Here is a 21926-nt window from a genome sequence, read left to right as displayed (position 1 = left end):
AAAAGTAGGGAGTGGCACAAACTCCACAGTTTCTCCCTTAAAAGCTGTGTGTCATCGGAGGAACAATTACAAGTGGCGCTGCACCGTTTACGTGGTGGAGAATTGAACAGATGCTGTGGAGGTACAAAGTCCACGGTTCTACTTGGATAAAATAGGTCCTTCAAAAGTAAACGACCAATGCAAAAATAACTTGCACACATTCCCCTGAAAAACGAAGATCTACTGGGAAAGGGAATATGAGGAGGGAATGTGCATAGTTCCTTAGTGACATGCAAGGTCCAAGTCACAGGATAGGCCAATGCAGTATTTAACCTGCTACACCATCTCGCCACAAAGCACCTGAACCTATTTGGACATGTTTGTTCAGTGGCTGCCATCCACCTTCAAGCGTAACACCATGGCTCACAACCCCCATCCAGACAGAGGCATGCATCTAGTGGGAGATGCAGAAAAGCTCCCAGGACATTGAAAATGAACAACCCCATGAGTTCCCTTCAAGCGGGGCACCAGCAACGTAATTGCAGCAAAGGATCACCACGTCTCCTCATCCGCGGCATCCCGGTGTGGCCGCATCATCATGACCACTCAGCCCCACTATCCCGCTTTATATATATATGGTGATAATGTTGGCCGTGTGTCCCGATTAAGCACCAATGACCCAATACAATACACCATCTTGTATAATCGTACCTGTTTGTGTGGTGTGTGGCGGTGCTAATCTTCATACATCATGCCTCCGGTGCCCTACCAAACATTGTATTACGTAGGCTGCAACTACGCCGGTTGCTGTTATCGCATCCAACCTGCATGTCTAAAATCTGATATCCGACCTCACGCTCCACATCCTCCATCTTGCCTAAACCACCAACTTCCTTCCGAACACTTCCTGAATACTAGAGGAAGGGACCTAAAAAGATGCAGCATGTCTTTGAAAGCAAAAAAAACACCTATTCCGGTACAGCTTGTTTAAAATCTAAATGTGTCGGGATTCTAAGCTGTTGTACGGCACCGTTTTGATGTGTAAATATCTAATTTAAAGTAACTTTAAATACAAAAAAAATCATCTATTTAGAGACATCTAAACCCGGGAAAGTGAATATATATAAAAATGTGCCTCAGTGTGAAACATCCTAAACTCTATACTAAATGCATTTAATCACATACTCAAACCAACAGCCATAATCCCTGGAAACCCTATTTAAAACCCTGAATTTAAATGGTTTTCATAGCTTTTTATCTACCTCTTTGCCTCTTCTGGATCTTCTGTCTATTTAAGGCCGTTTGTGAAATATATTTTAAGGATTGCTAGTTTGATTAGTGCAGTTTTTCTTTCTTTTTCTTTTGCCAATCTCTTTGCTTCCAAGAATAATGTTCTTCTCTCCACTAAACCTTTTGGATAATCCAGAAATATTGCCAATTGTGTTTTATTATAAGCAACTTGCCCTTTTTCTCTTGCTGCCTTCAGTACCTTATCTTTAGCGTTCATCCTTGTAAAGACCATTAATATTTGCCTTGGTTTCGTTATATCCAATTTCCCTACTCTGAAGGCATAGTCTGAATCCCCTGGGGATAGAGTTTCTTGACCATACAATTCTGACAGTATTCAGATTAAGGTGCCCTCTATTTGTCCCTCTGTAGTTATGTTTTCAGGCAGGCCCATGAGCCTAAGGTTTTGATGTCTGGATTTCAATTCCAGTCAAGTTTTTAATCTTCAAATCTTCTTAGGTCATTATATGGTCTGTAACTTCCCGAAATCTCTCTAGAGAGGCCCGCTGAGTCCTTTTCTAATTGTCCAACTCTTCCATCCAGATTAGACACTTTACCATTCAAATCAGCAAGAGGCCTTCATCTCACCAACGTCCTGGGACACCTTCAGAAGCAACAAGTAGATATCCTGGGCACTAGGAGTCTCCTCAATATCAGCCATAGTTTTCTTTGAAGCAGGGTTCTCAAGGGAATCAATCTTCTTTTTGGTATTAATATTCATTGTATCTTTAGAGTATCTAAGATCAGGGAGACAGGAGCTCCTGTTTCAAGCTGCTGCCTGCTCAGCTGTCATTCCTGAATCCGGCACATCATTTAATTGCATTGTCTTATCGGCAGCTCTGTAAGTGATTCTGATTCACTTCAAAGCTTATGTTAATATATCATGTTGTTATAATAAAAAAGCATAATGACTATAGAGTTGCTCCATATATAACAATAGTGGACTGGTGATTCTCCTTGCAATGCCCTTTTCTGAAGTCACTTCTGTTGGTGCAATCCATATGGAAATTAGGAGGTGTCCCAGAGGGCCTTGACAGATCTCTAATTGATGCGTTTCCTGCATCTGGAATGATCTTGCAGTTTTCTTATATGTGTTAAAATGCCATCTGCCACTAATGTTACCAGAAAGGTAGATTGGCGCAGGGGTGGGTCGTTTTTGGGGCGCAAATGAGACCGTATGGAATTACACGCACTGCATTTTGTGGCTCACCCCCCTCTCTTGCAATGCTGGCTACTCCCCTGACCCCAAATGTGAGCTCTGCTAACATTGTCTAAATGTGACCCCTCACTAGGTCTGCCCGCAGCCAAGCCCTCCAACAAACATAAACAAATAATTCTTTTTTTTTTAAAACGTACCTCTGCTCTGCTTTCAGAAGCTGCACAGCCCACTCAAGTTAACACCTAACATCTTCACGGATTTGCGCACTTCCAGACAGAAACCAGGAAGCTGAATGGACTTCCAGGCTCCTGTCTGTGTATTGCACAAGCGCGAAGCCGGAAAGCGTTGCCCCACTCCGCGTCCCCGGCAGTGGCTGCTGACTTTGAGTCAGTGCAGCCAGGGTAAGGGACTAAACCACACGGGGCTGGACCCAAACATGCTGCAGCGCGGCCGCCAGTCAGCTGAGCTCAGCATTATGTAACACGACAGCAGAAGCCTGGCTCGGCTCCTCAGCCAGGCTAGCGCTGCCTAATTACATGATTGGCAGGAGGGCCGCTCCACCACTTGTAAATATATATATTGCCTGCTACAATCTATTTTTGTGTGTGCATATCCTGACCGGGCATGACTGTAGATTTGCTTGGTTCTGGCTCAGTTTCTAAGGGTTGAATTTGTTGACACACCTTCTTTCATTTCATGCAACAGCACATGTATTTCCTTTTCATTGCATGGCATCATTTGGCCTTGGACGTCTGCTTTCATTCACAGTCATTTGGTAATCTGGGCCTATACTCACTGATATTAACGCTACATATGGTGATCCATTCTTGTATGAAATGTATATCATATTACAGTGATATCGTAACCATATTTTCTCCAGCCTTGCATCTTTCATAGATTCACATGCTTGAATATTCCCTGTCGTCAGACTGATAATCCTCAGTAATTTAAAATGTATCATTAATGTAAACGTTTCCATTGGAATAGGCTATCTGGATAGCCCCTTAGGGCCTGTGTAGCCATTTACTTGTGTAGTCCCTCCATCTCCTTTGGTCCTATTAGACCGTAACCAATGAGGTGGCAGAATTTAAGCTCCATCCCAGGCAGCCATTTTAAAATTTTTCACCATTGTCTTTTGACGGTGGAATCCACTTAAGCTCTCTGAGCTAATTTCGATATTCTCTTTTTACTGCTGGGGTTTACTCTTACATTTTAAGGTTTTTACCTTGGCACGAGTAGCCTTTCTTCGACTGGAGTTTTTGCAGCCCACAGGGCACCTCATGACAGACCCTGGTATGCAAGCTGCAAAGGAGAAGACTTCCCTTTTCAGTGTGGCAAGAGGGTTATTTTCATCAGGAACCCTCACAAGTACTGCATTTACTGTGTGTAGCCACATGACATCTAGACCTGTACAATTGGCCAGACCTTCCCTAAGAAGACACTGGAGGACAGGCACAGAAAGCTCCTTCTACATCTTGAGAGCAGGCAAATGTCCTCTAATGAGGACTCATCTAAAACTGTGCCTTCTATATCTCAAATGCATACTGAGAAGCAAGCTCCTAAATGGAGAGCTTCTTCAGTATATCGAGAATACTTACAAGCTTCTAAATCAAAGAAATTGAGTGAGAAGAGTGCTTCTACATCTGAAAAGTTATCCAAGGACCAACAGGAGGGTGACCACCTCCAAAAAGGTAAAGATCTCATTCATACTCCTTTGTCGATGGATCGTTCTTCCACGGGGGCACTGTCCACGAGAACGAGCTTGTCGCCATCTACGAGCGGCATTGCACCTTCCAAACTATATGGCCCATCTACGGAGAAGCCCTCCTCGACGAAGACCTCAATGTCCAAAGACTCGTCCACCGTATCTTTGTCTGCAAAACAGTCGTCGTCAAGCACCACTTGGTCTTGGGAGACTGAAACGTGATTTCCCGATTGATGCACGTAACAGATGAAAATAAAAATACATTTTTGATGAATCACTTCAATTGAAGGGTGGACCCTATAAACACTATTTAGCTTTATGACCCCCACCATAACTGCCCACAGTGGTACCCCTATTTGTGTATACATGTGTTCGCTTTATAGCTGTCAACAATGTTCCTTTCACAGAGACTTTCGAATGGGCTACTTCCTTTCGCCGGACCACTCCGTTCCTTAGTATGGCTGATCTCACAGCTGCTTCTCATGGGTCTGCCCTTTCTTCGCATCTCATCCACCCACATGCCGCCTTCACTTGTAATATAATGTTGCTACTTCATTCGCTTTAACACACACCGGTCTGTCCGGTCGCTTACCAACTCACCGGCTGTGTGCCCTTCTTTCTTGTTTTGCTATTTCCAATTCACGAGTCAAGGTTAGTACCACAGGCTTGGCCCCGTCTCCCCAACTCTGCAGTTCACCAAGGAGGGCCGCTGTTTTTCTTGAAACGCAATGCAATCTTCACTTGTGGAACCTGACCTTCTCCATGTGTCTTTCATGGTCTGTCGGAGGCAACAACATCCATTAGTGAACCCTTGGGGTTTCCAGCACGATGCTCTCGCCCCTTGGTCCATTGCTTTGCTCCAGTAGGTGTGCCTTCATCCCGGAAGTTCTGCTCATACTCTTGTTTCATCTTGCTCAGAGTGTGTCTTTAGGTGTTGGCTTTTATTTGTGTGAGGAGAGCTAAGTGGTATTAGGTGTATGAACTTAGTGTAAAGTGCCTGACTTTGCCCAACCCGATTAACAGAACATGTCCAGTATGATGTGAGAGTGTTAGTCTGGTTGCTCTCAGTCACCCTCTTCCTCGGCCCAGTGTTTGTGTAAAAAGCGGTGGGGGCTTGTGGCTTTGGAAAATCCTACAAAATGAGATGGGGTAATAAATGAAAAAAAAAGGGGGGAATAGCACATCTCACCATCGGCTGTCTCACCCCCACTCCTTGAAAACCCCTCACCCAGGTGATCCTCCTGCACTGGTCCACCACCTGGAACTTGATCCAAAAATGATGGCCATGTCCTGGCCACCTGGATGACAAGTCCCCTACGATTAGCGGAGGAAACACCCTTTGGTTTCTCACAGAACACAGAGACAAGAGGCGCTGCACAGTAACCACCATACCAATTCTGGACACAATCTGGGAGAAGGGTGAAAAAATATTAGCAACACCGCTCTCCACACCTGCGCTTGTGGCAAGACCGCATAAGAAATATAAAGCCCCTGACTCTACTCCTATGCATCTACAAGGTCATCCAAAACTGGACTCTGCCATCACGGTGGCGGCTAGATAGAAGCTGCAATACCCAGCATCACCACTTACAGCCCCACCAGACAAGGAAGGGTGGAAGCTCGAGGGCATTGGAAGGAAGGTGTCTGTAGCGGCTTAGCTGGGAGTGTTGGCGGTAATGCAATGGCTATGACGGCCATATTCGATAGAGAACTATGGCACAAGATGTCCAGACAGATTCGATAGAGAACTATGGCTCAATATGTCTAGACTGGTCAAACACCTGCCGATGGAATATCAGGAAGAAGCAAAGTCTCTAGTCACTAACGGCAAAAGCGCTTCTGACCACATAATTGATGGCGAGGTAGATGTGACCCAGTTTGCAAATGGCTCAAAGCAAGCTTCTGCAGCACCAGGCGTGTGTGAGGGCCACACATTTTAGGCACAGATACTAGACATGCCTTTCGGTGGCCAGGAACTCTTTGGAAAGAAGATCTATGAACATCTGAAGTGCTTCAAGTCGGACACCGACACAGCGAGAACCATCAGTTCCATCAGGAATAAGGACAACAACTGTCGCCTTTTTCGTTCTTTTTGAGGGTCAGGAGCCACGCACAGATCTTACGGCAGGCTCATCGTCAGGCTCCTACCAGACAAGTGGCAGATACCAGCAAACATCTTCCAGGTATCAGTCTCATAGAGGCAGAAGGAGATCAGACCAAAACAGGGTCCAGACCAAGATAAATTGACCTCCAGCATCGCACCCCGGTGGGAGGGTGTATAAGCCAATACCTACAGCACTCGAAGATCATCACATCAGGCAAGTGAGTGTTACAGGTGGTGCAAGGCGGGCATACCATCGAGTTCTTCCATCGATCCCCATCCCGTCCTCTGTAGCTGAGAAAAAAAGTCCATCTACTACAGGAACTAATGGCAGAAGTATACAAACTTCTACTGAAGGCAGCGATAGAGCAGGTTCTGCTCCAGTACCAAGGAAAATGGTTCTATTTATATTTTCTCCTGATCAGGAAGAAAAATGGACAGTTGCGTCCCTGTACTTGGACAACTGACTCATAAACTGAAGTTCTCCAATAGCAGTGTTAAGGGCAGTGGAGCGAACAACAACCCTGCTTCAAAGCCTTAGCTTTTTCATCAATAGGAAAAAATCATCACCTGTGCCAGCGCAGACCTCTATCTTTCTGGGGGCAGGCCTAGATACACATATCCCAAGAGTGCAATCATCACCAGAGAGAGTGTTAACGATGCTAGGACTAGTTGCCTGGTTTCGAGAGAATGTAATGGCCATGGTATGATGATGCAAGTCCCTCCTGAGCATGATGTCCTCTTGTATCGTTCTCATTCCAAATTGCAGGCTATGAATGAGGCCCATATAGGAAGAACTAGACCGCCATTGAACCCAGATCAATGGCTCATGGGAAAATATTGTATGCCTCACACCGAAATTCCGCAAGGCATTACGCTGGTGGGCCAAGGAAGGCAACCCTATACAGGCCATTTCAGAAACCTACGTTGATTTTACTGCTAAGAACAGAAGCCTCTCTAGTGGGATGGAGCGCTCACTTGGCAGTTCTTCAAGCAAAGGGGAGTGTGGTCGAAAAAGGACTCCCACTATCACATAAACGTGCTGGAGCTGCGAGCAATTTGCCGGACATTGAACTCATTCCAACCAGTGCTTACAGGTCAGTTTGTGACAGTGAAAATGGACAATACAACGTCAATGCACTATACAACCAAGCAAGGGGGCACAAGGTCCAACATCTTGTCGCTGGAAACGCAAAGACTCTGGAACTGGGCCCTGAAGCATAAGATCCGGCTGAGGGCAGAGCACCTCCCGGGAAAAGACAACATCCTGGCAGAACAGCTCAGCAGGGAGTATCCACAGTCCCACAAATGGGGGCTACAGAACCAGGAGCTCAACCCGGCTGTTCACCAAGTGGGGAAACCCAAAATAGGTCTGTTCGCCACAATCGACAAGCGGTTCAGCCACTTTATATCCAGATACCCGGAGACCCTCTCTCTCTAGATTGGACAGGAACATTCATTTACAGTTTTCCTCTGACCCAGCTGATAACACGCGTACTGAGGATGATGAAGGTGCAACCATGCAAGATGATCCTGGTTGCCGCGGCATGGGCCTATCAGGCGTGCTATGCCACACTTCTGCAAATGTCACAGGAGTCTTCTGCAAATGCCAAAGGAGAACCCCCTCCTCTCCGGCCCCATCTGCACCTACTGTCTCAGCATGGAGGCAAACTACTTCACCACGATCCAGCCAGTCTACCTCTCAGTGGCTGGTACTTCAGCAGTGAAAGTTTCATAACCTCACGCTAGACTCTGAGTGCTGGGGCATTCATAAAGCGTTTCAAGCTGTGGTGCACAGGTTCGCACACAAACCCGCTCACAGAGTCCATGGAACAGGTCTTACTCTATCTCCTCAACTTGGCCAAGGGTGGTCTAGCCCAATCATCTATCAAGGTGCACCTCTCTGCCTTTTCGGCATACAGCACAAAGCCTCAACAAGCATCTCTGGTCTCTGACGCAGCAGTTAAAGTTTTCCTTAAGGGGTTAATGCGCACCTTCGCCAGAGAACAAAGGCACATTCCATCCTGGAGTCTCAATACAGTCTTCATAGCATTGATAAGTGTGACCTATGTTTTCTATCTTGGAATGTGGCCTTTCTGGTGGCTATCGCTTCAGCCAGGCGCATTGGGGAGCTGCAGGCACTATCCACTGAACCAGATCCAGAAGGATCAGATTATTTTTTCGGCCACACCCAAAGTTTTTCTCTAGGGTGGTGTCAGAAATGCAGCTGAACGGACACAACATTCCTTGGACATTTCAAGAACTCTGAAATTCTACATGCAAAGGACAAAGGACTCCCCATTTTCAGGCCGCAGCAAGGGGCAATGTATTGCTAAACAAGGTCTGTCTTGTTCGGTAACTAATTGTATCACCCACTGTCCTCATAAAAGAGGTGACCCAATCCATGCTTTGCCTACAGCACACCCCACCAGCTGCCTTCCAGGTGAGTGTCTTTGACAGATATATGTTGAGCGGCCACCTGGAGCACGCTCCATATGTTTGCCAGGCTTTTCGTGTGATTTACTCCACACACTTGCAGACTTGCTTTTGCCTGGTTTACTCTCCTGCCAGTGCCTTTCATCTGATTTTAGTTTTTCCAATTGCTTTGTTGACTTTATACAATTGAAAACTTGCTTTTGTCTGGTTTACTCTTTTGCCAGGGCTTTTCCATATGATTTACTTTATACAATTGCAAACTTGCTTTTCTCTTACATTCATCTGTAAACCTGCATTGGTTAATATTGGATTTCATATTCCTTCTCATTCACTTCATACACTTTTGTCTTTCTTTGGCCGCAGTGCGGAAGCGCCGCGGTGTCCCATTTTTTCTCTCTCTCTCTCTCTCTCTCTCGCTCTCTCTTTCACTCTCTCTCTCTAGGACTAACCAGTTTTTTGAGGCGTCCTTCGGTTTCCCAGCAGTTGATGGGAGGCAGCAACCCAATGTCCAACCTCCAGCTCGCATGCTCCCTGGCTTCACCGAACAGCCTCCACGTCCTTCTCTGCTCCAGTTTTGCTCTGGGCTCTCGCACTGTGTTCGGGTAGTTATGAGGCTGTTTCCAGGGTCCTGTGGCTGCTAGGAAGTTTCTTCTTCCTTCCTTCTCAAGTTTGCCGCATGGCGAACCAGCCTCTGCAGTCCTCTGACTCCTGCCTTCCTCCCAAGATGCCGGCTCCACGGTCGTCTTGACATCCTCAGTCACTCGTTGAACACTGAGAGGGCTCAGCTTTCTCACTTGATGCTGGGTAAAGCTTTTTAAATGTCCCGGCACCTATCAAACGCACACAACCACTTGAACGTGTCTGGTGCTTCTCGTTCCTGGTGATCTGCATTACTCCATTCAGCCTCCTCGCCCCAGTATTTCTAGATGTATGGGAGCTGTAGGCAGTTCTTGGTGTTTTAGAGTAATGGAAGGTGATACCAGCAGGTTTTGCGGATGGTTGAAGGGACTCAGCACTATGCCATTAAGGCATGGGGAGGGAAAGGGGGATGCCATGTCTCATCCAATGATGTATCACCACTCTGAGGGTCACCTCCCACCATGTGATCCTCCCTAATAGAGCCTCCCCAAGGTCATGATCAGGTAACAGCGGCTGTCAACTCCTGGCCACATGGAGAGTGGTAGCCCCCAGGAAAGGAGTGATGACATCATCTGATTATCACAATAGGCATGTGCAAAGTTTTTTGCAGACTTCCAGAATACCTCATGGAAAATCTACAAAGAGTACAAAAAAAGGTGGCAGCAAGATTGCTTCTCCGGATGAAAAGCTTTCACCACATCTGCCCTGACCTTTGCAGGCTTCATTGGCTCCTTCTCAAGAAAAGAAAACACTTTGAACCCTCTGTATTGCCCACCATGCTTACCAATGAAAGTGCTCAGCCTGTTTCATAAGGACTATCGAACACTGTGCACCCTTCAGGATATTTAGGTCAAGTAACAGCTCTCTAGTCATTGTCCCTATCTTCAGTAGAAACAGATATGGGGGTCCTCATTTTCCATACTGGCTAACAGTTTGTAATTCACTTCCTAAGCATAGTCGCATGGAAGTGAATAACCTGGCATGAGACATACGGATGTTGGCGGCCTTATGTCTCAGATCACAAAGTGGCCAGGCGCTTAGACATCCAAATCATCAACCCTCCATAAAGGGGCCAGCTCTGGTTTAAAGGTTGCTTAATGGAACTACAATCCCAATTGGTGATTCCAGTGCCTGGGTGCCCATCTCATCAACACTCAAAATCCTAGCACAATCTCCTAAACAAAGCAAGGATGCCACCTAGTCACCAGACGGTTTCAGAACACTGGCGTCACTTCTTTTACTCCTCCATCACTAATTACTCACCACTACAATCTTTCAAACTTAACACCATTTCACTTACCTCTTTATGACCCACAACGTCTAGCACACTGCACCCTGTCTTTCTCTTTTCCCTATCAACATGCCCCCCACTCCAGTGCACCCATTTCTGTTCTATTAAATGCTGATGCTGCCTTTATGTCTGATGTGTCCAGTGTATTGAATCCTGTTCTGAACTCAGTAGAACCCACATTAGCGCCCAACCATTTTTCTTCAAAAGCCAAGCGTAGCAAGGCAAACATTAGTGGCCGAAGTGTGTTATACAAGACCATTAACCTGACCTTAACCAAGTAGGGAAACCTCAAAGATCTTTATGTAACACAGGACATATTTCCTTTTAAATAACAATAACTAAGCTTTAGTTTGCACCTAATCAACAACCGTAATCTCGGTTTACTTCTATTCATGACTTTCTGTTCTCCAGCACCAGAGGGACAGTGGGCCTCATTCTTAGGGAGTTTTACAAAAGTCCACCAAAAGTAAGACTTGTGAAGACTCGCACTTGGGACACAGCGCTCCAACTCTTAGTATAGGTCTGAACCACACAAGTATTGTTGGTAGCAATGGCTGTGCAGCCAGATTTATTTTAGGAGGGATAAAGGGCTTTAGGCAGTACAAAGAACTTAAATAGGCCCAAAGAAACACTGACACACTAAGGTTATACAACAAGAATGGTTTATTTTATGAATACACCAAGTAATTTTAGGAAAACCAATGCATTATTCACAGTGAGTAAACCACTTTGTAATATTTTTATATTGACAGTAGGCAATTCTCAATGGAAGTAGAACTTTTATAATAACCTTTCAGAATATCTGCTTCAGGTACAAATAAATTAAACAAAACCAACACAAGGTAAGTAAATAATTTGCAATAATCGAATCCATCCCTATCTAGTAATGAGTGTCTCAAAATCAGTTTGGAGTGCAAAACAGGCAAGGCACAGCTCTAGAAAGTTCAAATGTTCCAGAGGAAAACTTCAGGAGCAAGTAACTAACTATTGGCTTGGTTGGGGGGAAAAAGGAGTCGGGGACATCGGAGAAGGCTACCTGTAGATGCACAGGCGTTAGGCCTGGGCCAATGTGTATCGGCCAACTCCCAAACTTATGAGTCAGCACTCCAGCAACACAAGAGCAGCAAAACAACTCTAGGTAAGTTCTACCTGGAGTTTCACAGTACCTTATGAGTGAAGAATAGTTTGCAGCACAATGCCCCCACAATGCAGCAGAAAAAAGAAGGGATACTGGAGTGGATCTCACAGCAGCAGTCGAGTGAAGAGGCATCCAGGAAAGGATTGTTTAGGGTTCTGTGATTTTGGCACCTTTTGGGAAGCACCAGTGAAGATCGATTACCACCCGCTTGATTTCTCTCTCTTTTGCGGTCCAACACTCTGTTGAGGGGACTTTAAGGAGTGGAATCTTGCCAGTGAAGGTCTGTAAGGAGTCCACCAAAGTTTCGGTAAGATTCGATTTCGGAAGACGATGCCCTGCATAGTGGCAGAGTATTGGGTGTTTCCAGCCCATGAAGGTCACAGCTTATCGTGGTATGGATTGAAATGCAAGTAATCTCACCAGTTGGTCCCACCAGTCTAAAGTCGTCCTGTTCATAGTTCTCCTGACGCTTGGAAGAAGGGGTTGAGCAGCCGTGATCACACAGAAGACATCTCCGGTCATCTCTCCACTTCTTCCTCGTCGATTCTTCTGTTGCAGTGGACAGCTTGTCTTCAGCCTCATGATCCATGCCTTTTATGCAGGAAGCCAGCCAATCCGCACCCATGCAACATTCAAACTCTGGCCGGGGGCTGTCCTTTCAGGATAGCCAGCCCCTCAGTTGGAAGTGGTTCCAGCCAGGCATACCAGAATTGTAATTGTAATTATTTGTAAAGCGCTTATACACAAGTGAAGTGCTTCAAGATGGGAAGGGAACAAGGGAATACAGTCGTCATTATTAGGCCTTGAAGATTCCAAATGATCGAACAACAATAGCTAGCACACTAGGCCAGAGTCATATATACTAGTGAAGTGCCTGACAAAGAGTGAGAGGGTACGGGGGTAAGGCGAGGGAAGAGGGAGAAGAGCATACAGATCAATAACTACAGTAATGGCTTGGTGACATTATAGGTTGCTTGGTCATCCTATGCATGAGTAGTTCAAGCATGACCAAGATAGGGAGGGGAGACAGAGGGAGGACCAGACAGACAGACTTGCAAGGCCTAGAACAATCAAGGTCAATGTCATGCAAGTACACATAACAGGAAGTGCGAGGGAGGAGGACAAGTGTGTTCAGTCAAGCAGGGACCTGGGTTAAGTGCAGAGTGGTTGCCCCTCTCATGGAGCACATTGCAGTAGGGCCAGGCAGAGTGCGGAGGCTCAGAGGCAAGTGCAAGACTGGCGGGGGAGCCTGGGACCTGTGAGGCTCTGGAGGTGCACCAAGCGGCCAGTCAGTTAACAGAGCAGGTTGGGGAAGAGAAGGAAGCGAGGAGAAAGGAGGTTAGCAGGGGAGAGGGAGAGGGAAGGAGGAAGAGAAGAGGTAGGTCTTGAGGAGTTTCCGGAACTTAAGGAGGTCCAGCTCAAGACAGGGAGAGGTAGGTAGCCTGTTCCAGAGGGAGGCACCTGCAGAGGATACGGATCTACCCCTAAATCTCTGTTTGCTGAAACGGCTTACCCGCAGAGGGTTGGAGGAGGCAGAGCGGAGGGCTCTAGAAGTTGAGTATTTGGGAAGAGTGCATTGTACATAGTAAGACAAAGCCAAGGAACAGCAGAGTTTGAGTCCTTACTCAGTTCCTGTCCTCACAGACACACTGAAGCCTTAGCAGGCTTCAAAAAGGATTCCTGATGAAGATAAAAGTCAAAGCAGGACCTCCTCAACCCAGCACGACAGAAGAAGGACCAAGAACAGACAAGCAAACAAAACAATGGCAAAAAAAGAAAACCGTCACCATTTTGGGTCAATGGTGACCCTTCTGTGCACTACCGCAGCTGTGAGTACAGCCTGGAAGTGGAAATGGCACAAAAGTAGGTAGGATAACACCACTTTGATCAGCCATTCAGGTTACCCTGCCACTGTAACCAAAAAGTTACAGGAGCAGGGAGAAAGGGGATACTATATAGCCCCTCAGCACTCCACATAAGGTGGGGTGTGCTGATCTCACAATATAAAAGATAGGAAGCATAAAAATATCCCCCTATAACAGAAAATAAAGGGAAGCTCAAGGGCTCCCAGCAACCCTGCATATGAAGTGCTGTGTGATGCAAAAGTCAAAGACAGATGCCATAAAACTTGGAGGAAAGTATCACTCCAAGGAATAAGTATAAAAAGAAATACAAAGTATCCCAAAACATAGGGGAAAAGAATGAGTGAGTGTGGAAAAAGGTTCCCACTCACTGAAGGGAACAGACCAAAAATCCAAAAGTCCCACAAAAAGTGCTGGGGATTTACATGTGAAGGAGATTGTGCATAAAAATGAAAATCTACCCTAACACTCATTATGAGTTTTGTGGTAAATCAGTGGTAATTCCACTGAATTGCCACCAAAATTGGTTACAGGTGTTAATCCTCATTTTTGAGTCCATAGGAGACCATAGGGATTTTGCAGGAATTACCACGAGTGGTAATTGCGCTGCAGTAATTCTGCCGATTTCTTGTGTCAAAGTGGAGGATTAAATCCCCCCAGCACGTTGCTGAACTCTAATCCTCCACTTCAATGCCAAACTCAGGATTTTAGAGAGCAGTATAAACGGCAGTAATTCCGTCACTGCCAAAAAAGTGTCGGTAGCATTATTAACACCCCTTTTTGACTGCTCCACCAAAATGGAATTAGGCCCAGTGCCATGTATGTAAGTACTTTCATAGCATAGACACAGCCAGCATCCTGGAGCCAAAGCAAAATCGTCAATGCCAGTAGTCCCAATGCGCTTGGCAAAAGCCATGCCATCTAACCCGGACGTGCTAGATTTGTTTTGGATCCTGAGACCATTAACAGGGATTCAATGCCCAAATGTCAGGTGGCATTCATGAATAAAGGAAGTGGACTCCTCGAGCACTGGAACCCATAGGAGCATACACGCCATGTGATTATTCATGGATCATTTAGCCCGTTTCTTACATCAACATGCTGGTCGCATTGGATGGAGAATTCCTAAAAATGTGAGCTATTTAAAATGTCGATCAGAGGAAGGAACCTGCCTTACACCTTATGCTCGTATTAACATTCACCAGTTACTGTAAGTTCTGTTTTCGATACACAGCCCGTTTTACAGATAACCTGAGTGACTTGGAGAATGTGTTCAAATTATAACGCATATCTAGAGCATGCGATACTGTGCATCCAAGAGAGAGTTGATTAGTAGAACTGACCTTTCTTGAATAATGTCATGTTGACCAGTTAATCCTGTGTGCCAAAGCTAGTGAACCTGTACCTTGAAGCTCCTTGATGGCTTTTTTCAATGCGGGCTTTGCCAAAAGAGCATGGACACCTGATCATTCAGGAAGAGCTTAGTGACTTTGGCAATCTATCAACAATGTAATTCCAGATGGGGTGGGTCAGCAAGTGAAGGGCCCTTCTAAACTTTGAGGAATAGCTATGTTTTCAAAGTCTACCTACTAAATGGACCAAACATGCAAGCAATTAAGAAAGGCGCCAGAATCTCTATGGACTGAGTTACCGTGGTCCATTCTTGAATTTGCAGCGTTCCCATCCACTGCTGTCCCACACTATTGAAGGACACGGGGGAGGTGGGTCAGTATCTCTTTCAGGCAGTGGCATTGATGAGACTGCTTTTATTAAGCTCCTATGTAAGTCTAAGGCATAAGGTCTCTCCTTTACTCCCCCTCACTCAGTGGTCATTTTCTTCACCTTTTCTTTGGTATAGATGGATTTTAAAGATAACACCGGGTGTTGTTGGATAAAGAACGTACACCTAAGGTGCATGAAGAGGCCACGGGGGCAGAAAGCTTCACTTGAAGTAATGTTCTTGAAAATGTAACCATGCATGGCAGGGTGCAGATCTTTTAGGTCTGGGTTATAAAGACACTAGACATGCATGTTGCCCTTTGTAAGGTGATTGAATCAGGATTCCAGTGCATGCCCACCCACACCATCAAGGATGTATTAAAATGAAAACATAGTAATTGTTTCATCACCCTGAAAGTTCAAATTATAATGATAGTGTTCGGTATAGTGCCTTTATAACAAGGACATGCCTGAGAGATTGGAATCCGAAACCTGTGAGGTAGCAAGCCATCGCAGCTAGTCTGTAACTTTTGTTTCAAATAATGCTTCTTTGGATGAAAATGAAAACATAAACATGCTTTATTTCTCCAATAGTCTGTGTGGCGTGGAAAAGCTGGAAGTAAATCCTGAAAGTGACCAACGGTCTCCTTTACCTCAGTCTTACGCTGCAACAGTGGCCAGGCCAAGTCTACTGCCTTCCTCTTCTTCTATGCCAGGCAAGTATAGCCATGAATGTTGTTATGGAATTGGGTTAATTGCTCACAAAAGTTTTAAAGCGCGTGTTTGAGCTAGTAAAATTGTAAGAAGGGGACATGTAGGGTATTTGCCTCCTATTCTGCAATGTTTTGGTGATAATGTAATTATTTTTGCCGTGCCGACAGTCAGGTATGTGTGTATTGCATGTTTTTTATGCAGATTACTGTCAGTAGTATTCAACTCATATGATGGGTTTATAGGTTTGTTTTGAGCGGTTGTTTTTTGTGAGGGTGTCTGCATGTGCAAACTTATTGGTACCAGCCTAGACCTATCAACACATTATGTATGTATAGATATTGTTTTTTAAGGGAATATCTTGGGTTTGGCTGATACAATTTTTTTAAATGTTTGCAACAAACACCAGTTTAGTTCATGGGCCTGGGGTGTCCCAAAAACCTTTAAATCGTAGTGGACAATTTGATACGAGTACCTACCTAATAGTCTGCATTTTGGAGGCAGGTTTTTAAAAAAAAGATGAAATAAATACCTTTTTTAGTATTGTCTTTCTATGTGAAAATGTTTCTATACCATTTGCTTTCCAAGTTTTGTGAAATTTCATGAACGAGGTGAAAAGTTAGAGGAGAAATGATTTCTCTTTTTTCCTATGTAACACACACACATGCTAACCTGCGAAATCACCCCTTACAACAATAATATATTTTGTCATCTAAGCATACATACTCCACCCTACTCCTCTGTATGTTTGTATTGGCCGCAGTAATGGCCAATTAATACGAATTCTATCTTTGAGAGAGATGTTGTGTCCTTCAGTTGAGCCGATGGGATCAGAATTCAGATCGGTCATGTTTCTTCTTGCTCACTTGCTCACTACATTTTAATGAAGCAAGCAAAATGACTTAAAGGAATAGTTCACTCTAAAATTGTATGGGCTCAAAAGATGGGCCATGATCAAAAATATATATAAAACATTTTTTAAGAAAGTTCCTATGTAAACTTTGAGCAAATGAGGCTCAAAGTCACAGATTTCAAGCACAAGGAGACATCCATTTTGTGAAAGGCATTAGCCTCCTGGGCTTGTGCTAATCTCTGCCCTTGCAGCACTAATGAAGCAAAAGCCAGCCAGCTGTAATAAACAAAAGCTACCAGCAGGTGGCGTTTGCTTCTTTATTGCAGGAGAGCAGATATTAACACAAGCTGCTGCTGGTAGTGCTTTTAATTTCATAATTTTTTCAAAGCACTGCAAAATAAATGTTGCAGTTTTCTTTCTAACTTAGAAAGAAAACTGCAGCATTTATAACGTTTCTTTCTACGTTTCCCGGGCTCCTCAGAGCTGGAGGTGCCCGGGAAATGTAGAAAGAAAACTGCAGTATTTACAAATACAACGTTATATTTCTGACTGCAGTGGCTTTCGTTTTGAGTCTCCTGGGCTCCCCCGTCCCAGGGGAGCCCAGGAGACTCATAGCTGAAGCCACCACAATCATAAATACAATGTTATTGTGTTTATGATTTCCGTAGTTTTCTAACCACGGCAATCACAAATACAAAGTTGTTGTATTTATAATTGCTGCGCCCTTGCTTGTAGGCAAGTCCAGGCAATTATGAATACTTCGCTGGCATCCGAAAACGTAAAAGGAAAGTGAAGGCAGCTGCCTTCATGTTCAGTTCTGCTCTGGCTGCAGCAAGCAAAAGCTCAAAGTAGGGGGCTTTTGCTGCTTGTTTAGTGCCCCCAGGGCAGAGCTTAACATGAACAGAGGAGGCTGCCTGAAATGACGAAATGGATGCTCCCATGTAAACGCTTTGAGCATCGTTTGATCAAAAGTTTACATTGGAGCTTTCTTGTCAAGGGTTGAACAGTGGACCACAGATGTACAGTTATGCACTGTTATTGAGCAAAGAGTATATAGAGCAAGAGGATGCCTGCACAAAGCCGGCAAAATCTGGCAACGATGGGGAGATGCAATATAAGTCTTCTGTCTGAAGCATGGTGCGAGATGTTATACAAGATGATAAAGGTGATATGGTTATGTTGCATGTGACATGAGTAACTGATTAGAATCCAATGTCTCCCTCTTTTTGTTTCTTTGTTGACCCCGACAGGGTCTGTTGTTGTTTCAATGCAAAAACCAATAAAATATGATATTAAATAAAAAATAATGTTTAATGTATGTTTTTGATTATTGCCCATCTTTTGGAACATTAACATTTTAGAGTGAACTATATCTTTAAAGAAAGAAAATCACACACAGTACAAGTAGTTGTTCAAGTTTGCAGCATTTATCCATTGGATGAAATGATCTGAAATCCCATGCCGCCTCGACTAGTACACATGTTTCTAAATTTTTTAAAAAAAGCCCAATGGGCTTTTTTTTTTTCCTGCTTCAGTATTGATTCTGTGTTGACCTGCCTTTGGCTCTGAACCTCACTGTGTTTCTACACTTCTTCAGGGTACTCTGAGGACGGAGGAACTCTTCGCGGAGAGGTGATCCCTGAACACGAGTTTGCAGCTGGACCTGTGTGCCTAGACGACGAGAATGAGTTTCCTCCAGTGAGCATTCAAAGTCGATAAAACTGCCAAACGGGCCTATTGCCACCAAGAAGTCACCCCTAACAGAAGAGATAGCTACATTTTCACGGCCCACAAAATGTCGGTCACTCAACCAGCAACACTAGCATGCTACATAAGAGCACTATTCCAACCGCTCTTAGTGTGGCCCTTTCCGCTTAATGTGGCATGGGTAGTTTTGCATACTGGTTGTAATGTGTGAGTGGATTTTAGGTTTGTGCTCAGTAGCTAGTTTTAGTTCTGGTGTTTTTGCTTATTGTCATTGCCTGACTGGGTATCACAGCCCTTCATCACACTGCATCTCTTCCTTGGAAGCAAAATGACGATACATTTGGTTGTAATTTTGGCATTGGTGTGTCTTTAAATTAATCCCACTATCTAGGGAAGAAGAATGTGGTATACCGAGGCTGTGTGTGTCTTTTTAAACACATTTCCACTAGAATTAAGAATGTCTCAAGTCTTCGTTGTCTTTAGTTTTTGTTGAATTTTTTAGGTAACTAATTTACCTGTAAGAAAATGTAATCCATCTCTTTGTGCTGAAACGTCCCATAATGCGCATTCCTTCTTTTTTACTAGCATAAAAAAATGGTTCTTAGTTATTTTAATGCCAGCAATGCTCATTGTAGCTGGAAGTCTTCAGTGACTCCTCTGGCCCACTGCCACACAGGTTGTATATAATATATGGAACCCAGAGGCAGACTGCCTGCCTATAGGTAAATCATATTTAATGTATCTGTAAGCAACTGTAGTCTATCTCCTTGTTCTGGAACGTATCAGGCGCACCCCTTCTTTTTTACTAACCTAAAGAAGTGGTTGTTCCAGTTCTTTTAACGTATCGGCAATGCTCTCTGTAACTGGAAGTCTACAGTGACAGCTCTATCTCAGACACACATCTTGTATATTGTATAAGACCGCTCATAGGGAAATCATATTTCCATAGTGGCTGGTAGTGCTGGGTTAGGTTCCAATTCAGTACGTCTGGCCCCCCATTTGTATAATACTAGTGAAACAGCACGTGCCCACGGGCCAAAGTGCAGGTTTTCATTAACATAGTACAACCACTATGTATCCTAAGGCAATAGCTCCCTCTGGCGGTGACACCAGGTGAAGCTATGCGAATTGGACCACTGTATAACCTAAGGTAACAGCTTCCTCTAGCGGTGCATTCTTTGTGTGGGGGCTGTCTCTACTGCGCATGACTGCATCGGGCAAGCCTACATCTGGCCTTTTATATTATTAAGGTGATGTATATAATGTGGAAGCTGTGTGGGCAAGTGGTGGATTGCTCTGGTCGCTGGGTTCCAGGTTCTCAGCCGTGGCCCCTGTTTCATTGTGTGTCTTTACTGTTGCTGGTTAGTTGGTTGTTGAAAGGAAAAAAGATGCATTGTCAGACGTGATTTGAATATGTATCTAGCGTCCAACCTTGCAACTGTACAAGAATTGTTTTTATAAATCTGAGGTTTTGCATTTGAAATACTTCAAGCCTCAATTGAAAGCGGATCTTTTAAGGAATCAGAATAAATGTTGTCTCAATCGTATGTGGAGTAGGTGCAACACGGTATCCCGTTAATGACGTTAGATACACAGTATAATATCTATTGGTCATTAAGATTTAGTTCAACAAAACCGGATGTGTCAATCTTGGAAAAATCAAACTACCCTCATTCTACCGATATCATCCAAAGCGAGAGGTGGGTATTGGCTGTGCCCTGCTCTATGCTTTTCTACCTGCCAAAAGCCCACTGTAGAAAGAGAGCAACCAAGGCCGGTCATGCCCCCGCCCACACCCCTGGCCTGGAGATGAGAGTCGGCGGTAGTTCAGGAGATGGTAGAAAGCAGTGTCATACACCAGCTGCATAGTAAAAAAAATGCTCATTGTAACCGGCATCTACCTGTATTGTCAGTAATGTATCATTAAAATACAATTCCATACCAGATGAAGTTATTAAATCAACTTGGATCACCACATAAATATCGGGAAAAGGCACCTTGAATGGTGTTAAATTATGTAATTCCGATTTCAACGTATGGTATGTCAAGATTATTTCTGAATTGGCACTGTAGGGGCAGAGGAGTTGTCCATTGTGTATAGCTGTAATGCAGAGTAACACACCCCTGGCCACCCTTGGAGGGGCAAGGAAGTTTTCCATTGTGTATACCTGTGATGCAGAAGTAACACACCTGGCCTCCCTTGGATGGGCAGGGGAGCTTTCCATTTTGTATAGCTGTAATGCCAATGGATGCGTGGTGGGCCATGCAGTTCTTATTCTGCAATGGGTGCATGGCCATCGTGAACGCAATTCAAGACACAAAGGGTTCCAAAAAACCCTCCAGTGCAAGCCGTTTCAAGTGTAGCAACTGGCCGACCTTTGCAAGAATGCAGTGCAAAATCATGTCGCATGAAGATGGCTCCTTTATGGTGGAACGCAGAGACAGTTGAGCTGTCTAAGGAACACAGCAATACATTTTGCACTAAATACAAAAACATCTAGGTGTTTATCACAGTTTCTAAAGTATAGGGAAACGATGCAACAAATCCAGCAAACCTGGCCAATGACTGTATGCTGAGCAGAGATCCGCTTTTATGAGGTTAAATCATCCAATTTGATTCTGAAAAATCTACCTGTGCAGATGTACGGGCATAGGCAATCCGATCACAGGGAACGCTCGGTCCATGGTCTCACAAATGGGCATCTCTGTTCAATATCATTGTCCCCATGTCAGGCGAGAACATTCTATAAATCAGGCATTTATGTATACAATTTTAGCATTTGGAGTAACTTTGCTATACACTCTTACCCTCTGATCCCTTTTCATCGTCACAGTTCTTTTAGAGGACGAGTCGGATCCTCTCCCAAGAGAGGCATTTCTCATCACCCGTCCAAGAATTCACGTAAGGGAGAAAATGCAAAGCCCAAAATAGCCTGTCTTCTCTTTCTTGAATTAGTAACTCCTCCCCTACTGGGTACAACTTAAACCGTTCCCTAACTCTTTGCCTGTCTCTGTGGGAAGCTATGTGTATACTCGTACTCCCTCCGGAAACAGTTAAGTGGCATGCATCTCTTAATATCAATTGAGGGATAATGCTGCTGGGCCAACGAGGCAGGGGTGTGTTCACTCCAATGTCATTGTGTAGTTCGAGCCACCAGTTTCTCAAGCAGAGTCCCCCAGAGACTATGTACAGCATTTGGCAAGCATGCCTGAACAAACAATGCACATATCTCGCGAGATCCAACACCTGGCCCAGATTGGTGGCAAGTAAGGAAACCGGGGGTAATTGCCTGGCCCAAACAAAGTGACATCCCTGTGAAATCGTGGAAGCACTCGGAG

General features: G+C 44.6%; 1 protein-coding gene across 4 annotated transcripts in view; it reads left to right on the top strand.

Annotated features, from left to right (window-relative positions):
• Window positions 1-21926, top strand: part of WIPI1 (WD repeat domain, phosphoinositide interacting 1) — a 951231-nt gene that overhangs the window by 730326 nt on the left and 198979 nt on the right. For all 4 annotated transcript variants that reach the window (XM_069655068.1, XM_069655067.1, XM_069655070.1 and 1 more), the window contains exons 11-12: window positions 15911-16032; window positions 18478-18578. In XM_069655068.1, coding sequence (XP_069511169.1) covers window positions 15911-16032; window positions 18478-18578 — 223 coding nt within the window. The remainder of the gene's footprint in view (window positions 1-15910; window positions 16033-18477; window positions 18579-21926) is intronic.

Source organism: Ambystoma mexicanum, chromosome 3q, assembly GCF_040938575.1.
Source record: "Ambystoma mexicanum isolate Mex_15411 chromosome 3q, UKY_AmexF1_1, whole genome shotgun sequence".
In the NCBI taxonomy this organism is placed as follows: domain Eukaryota; kingdom Metazoa; phylum Chordata; class Amphibia; order Caudata; family Ambystomatidae; genus Ambystoma; species Ambystoma mexicanum.
Note: the sequence above shows the minus strand (reverse complement) of the source record. Positions and strands in the feature narration are given on the sequence as shown.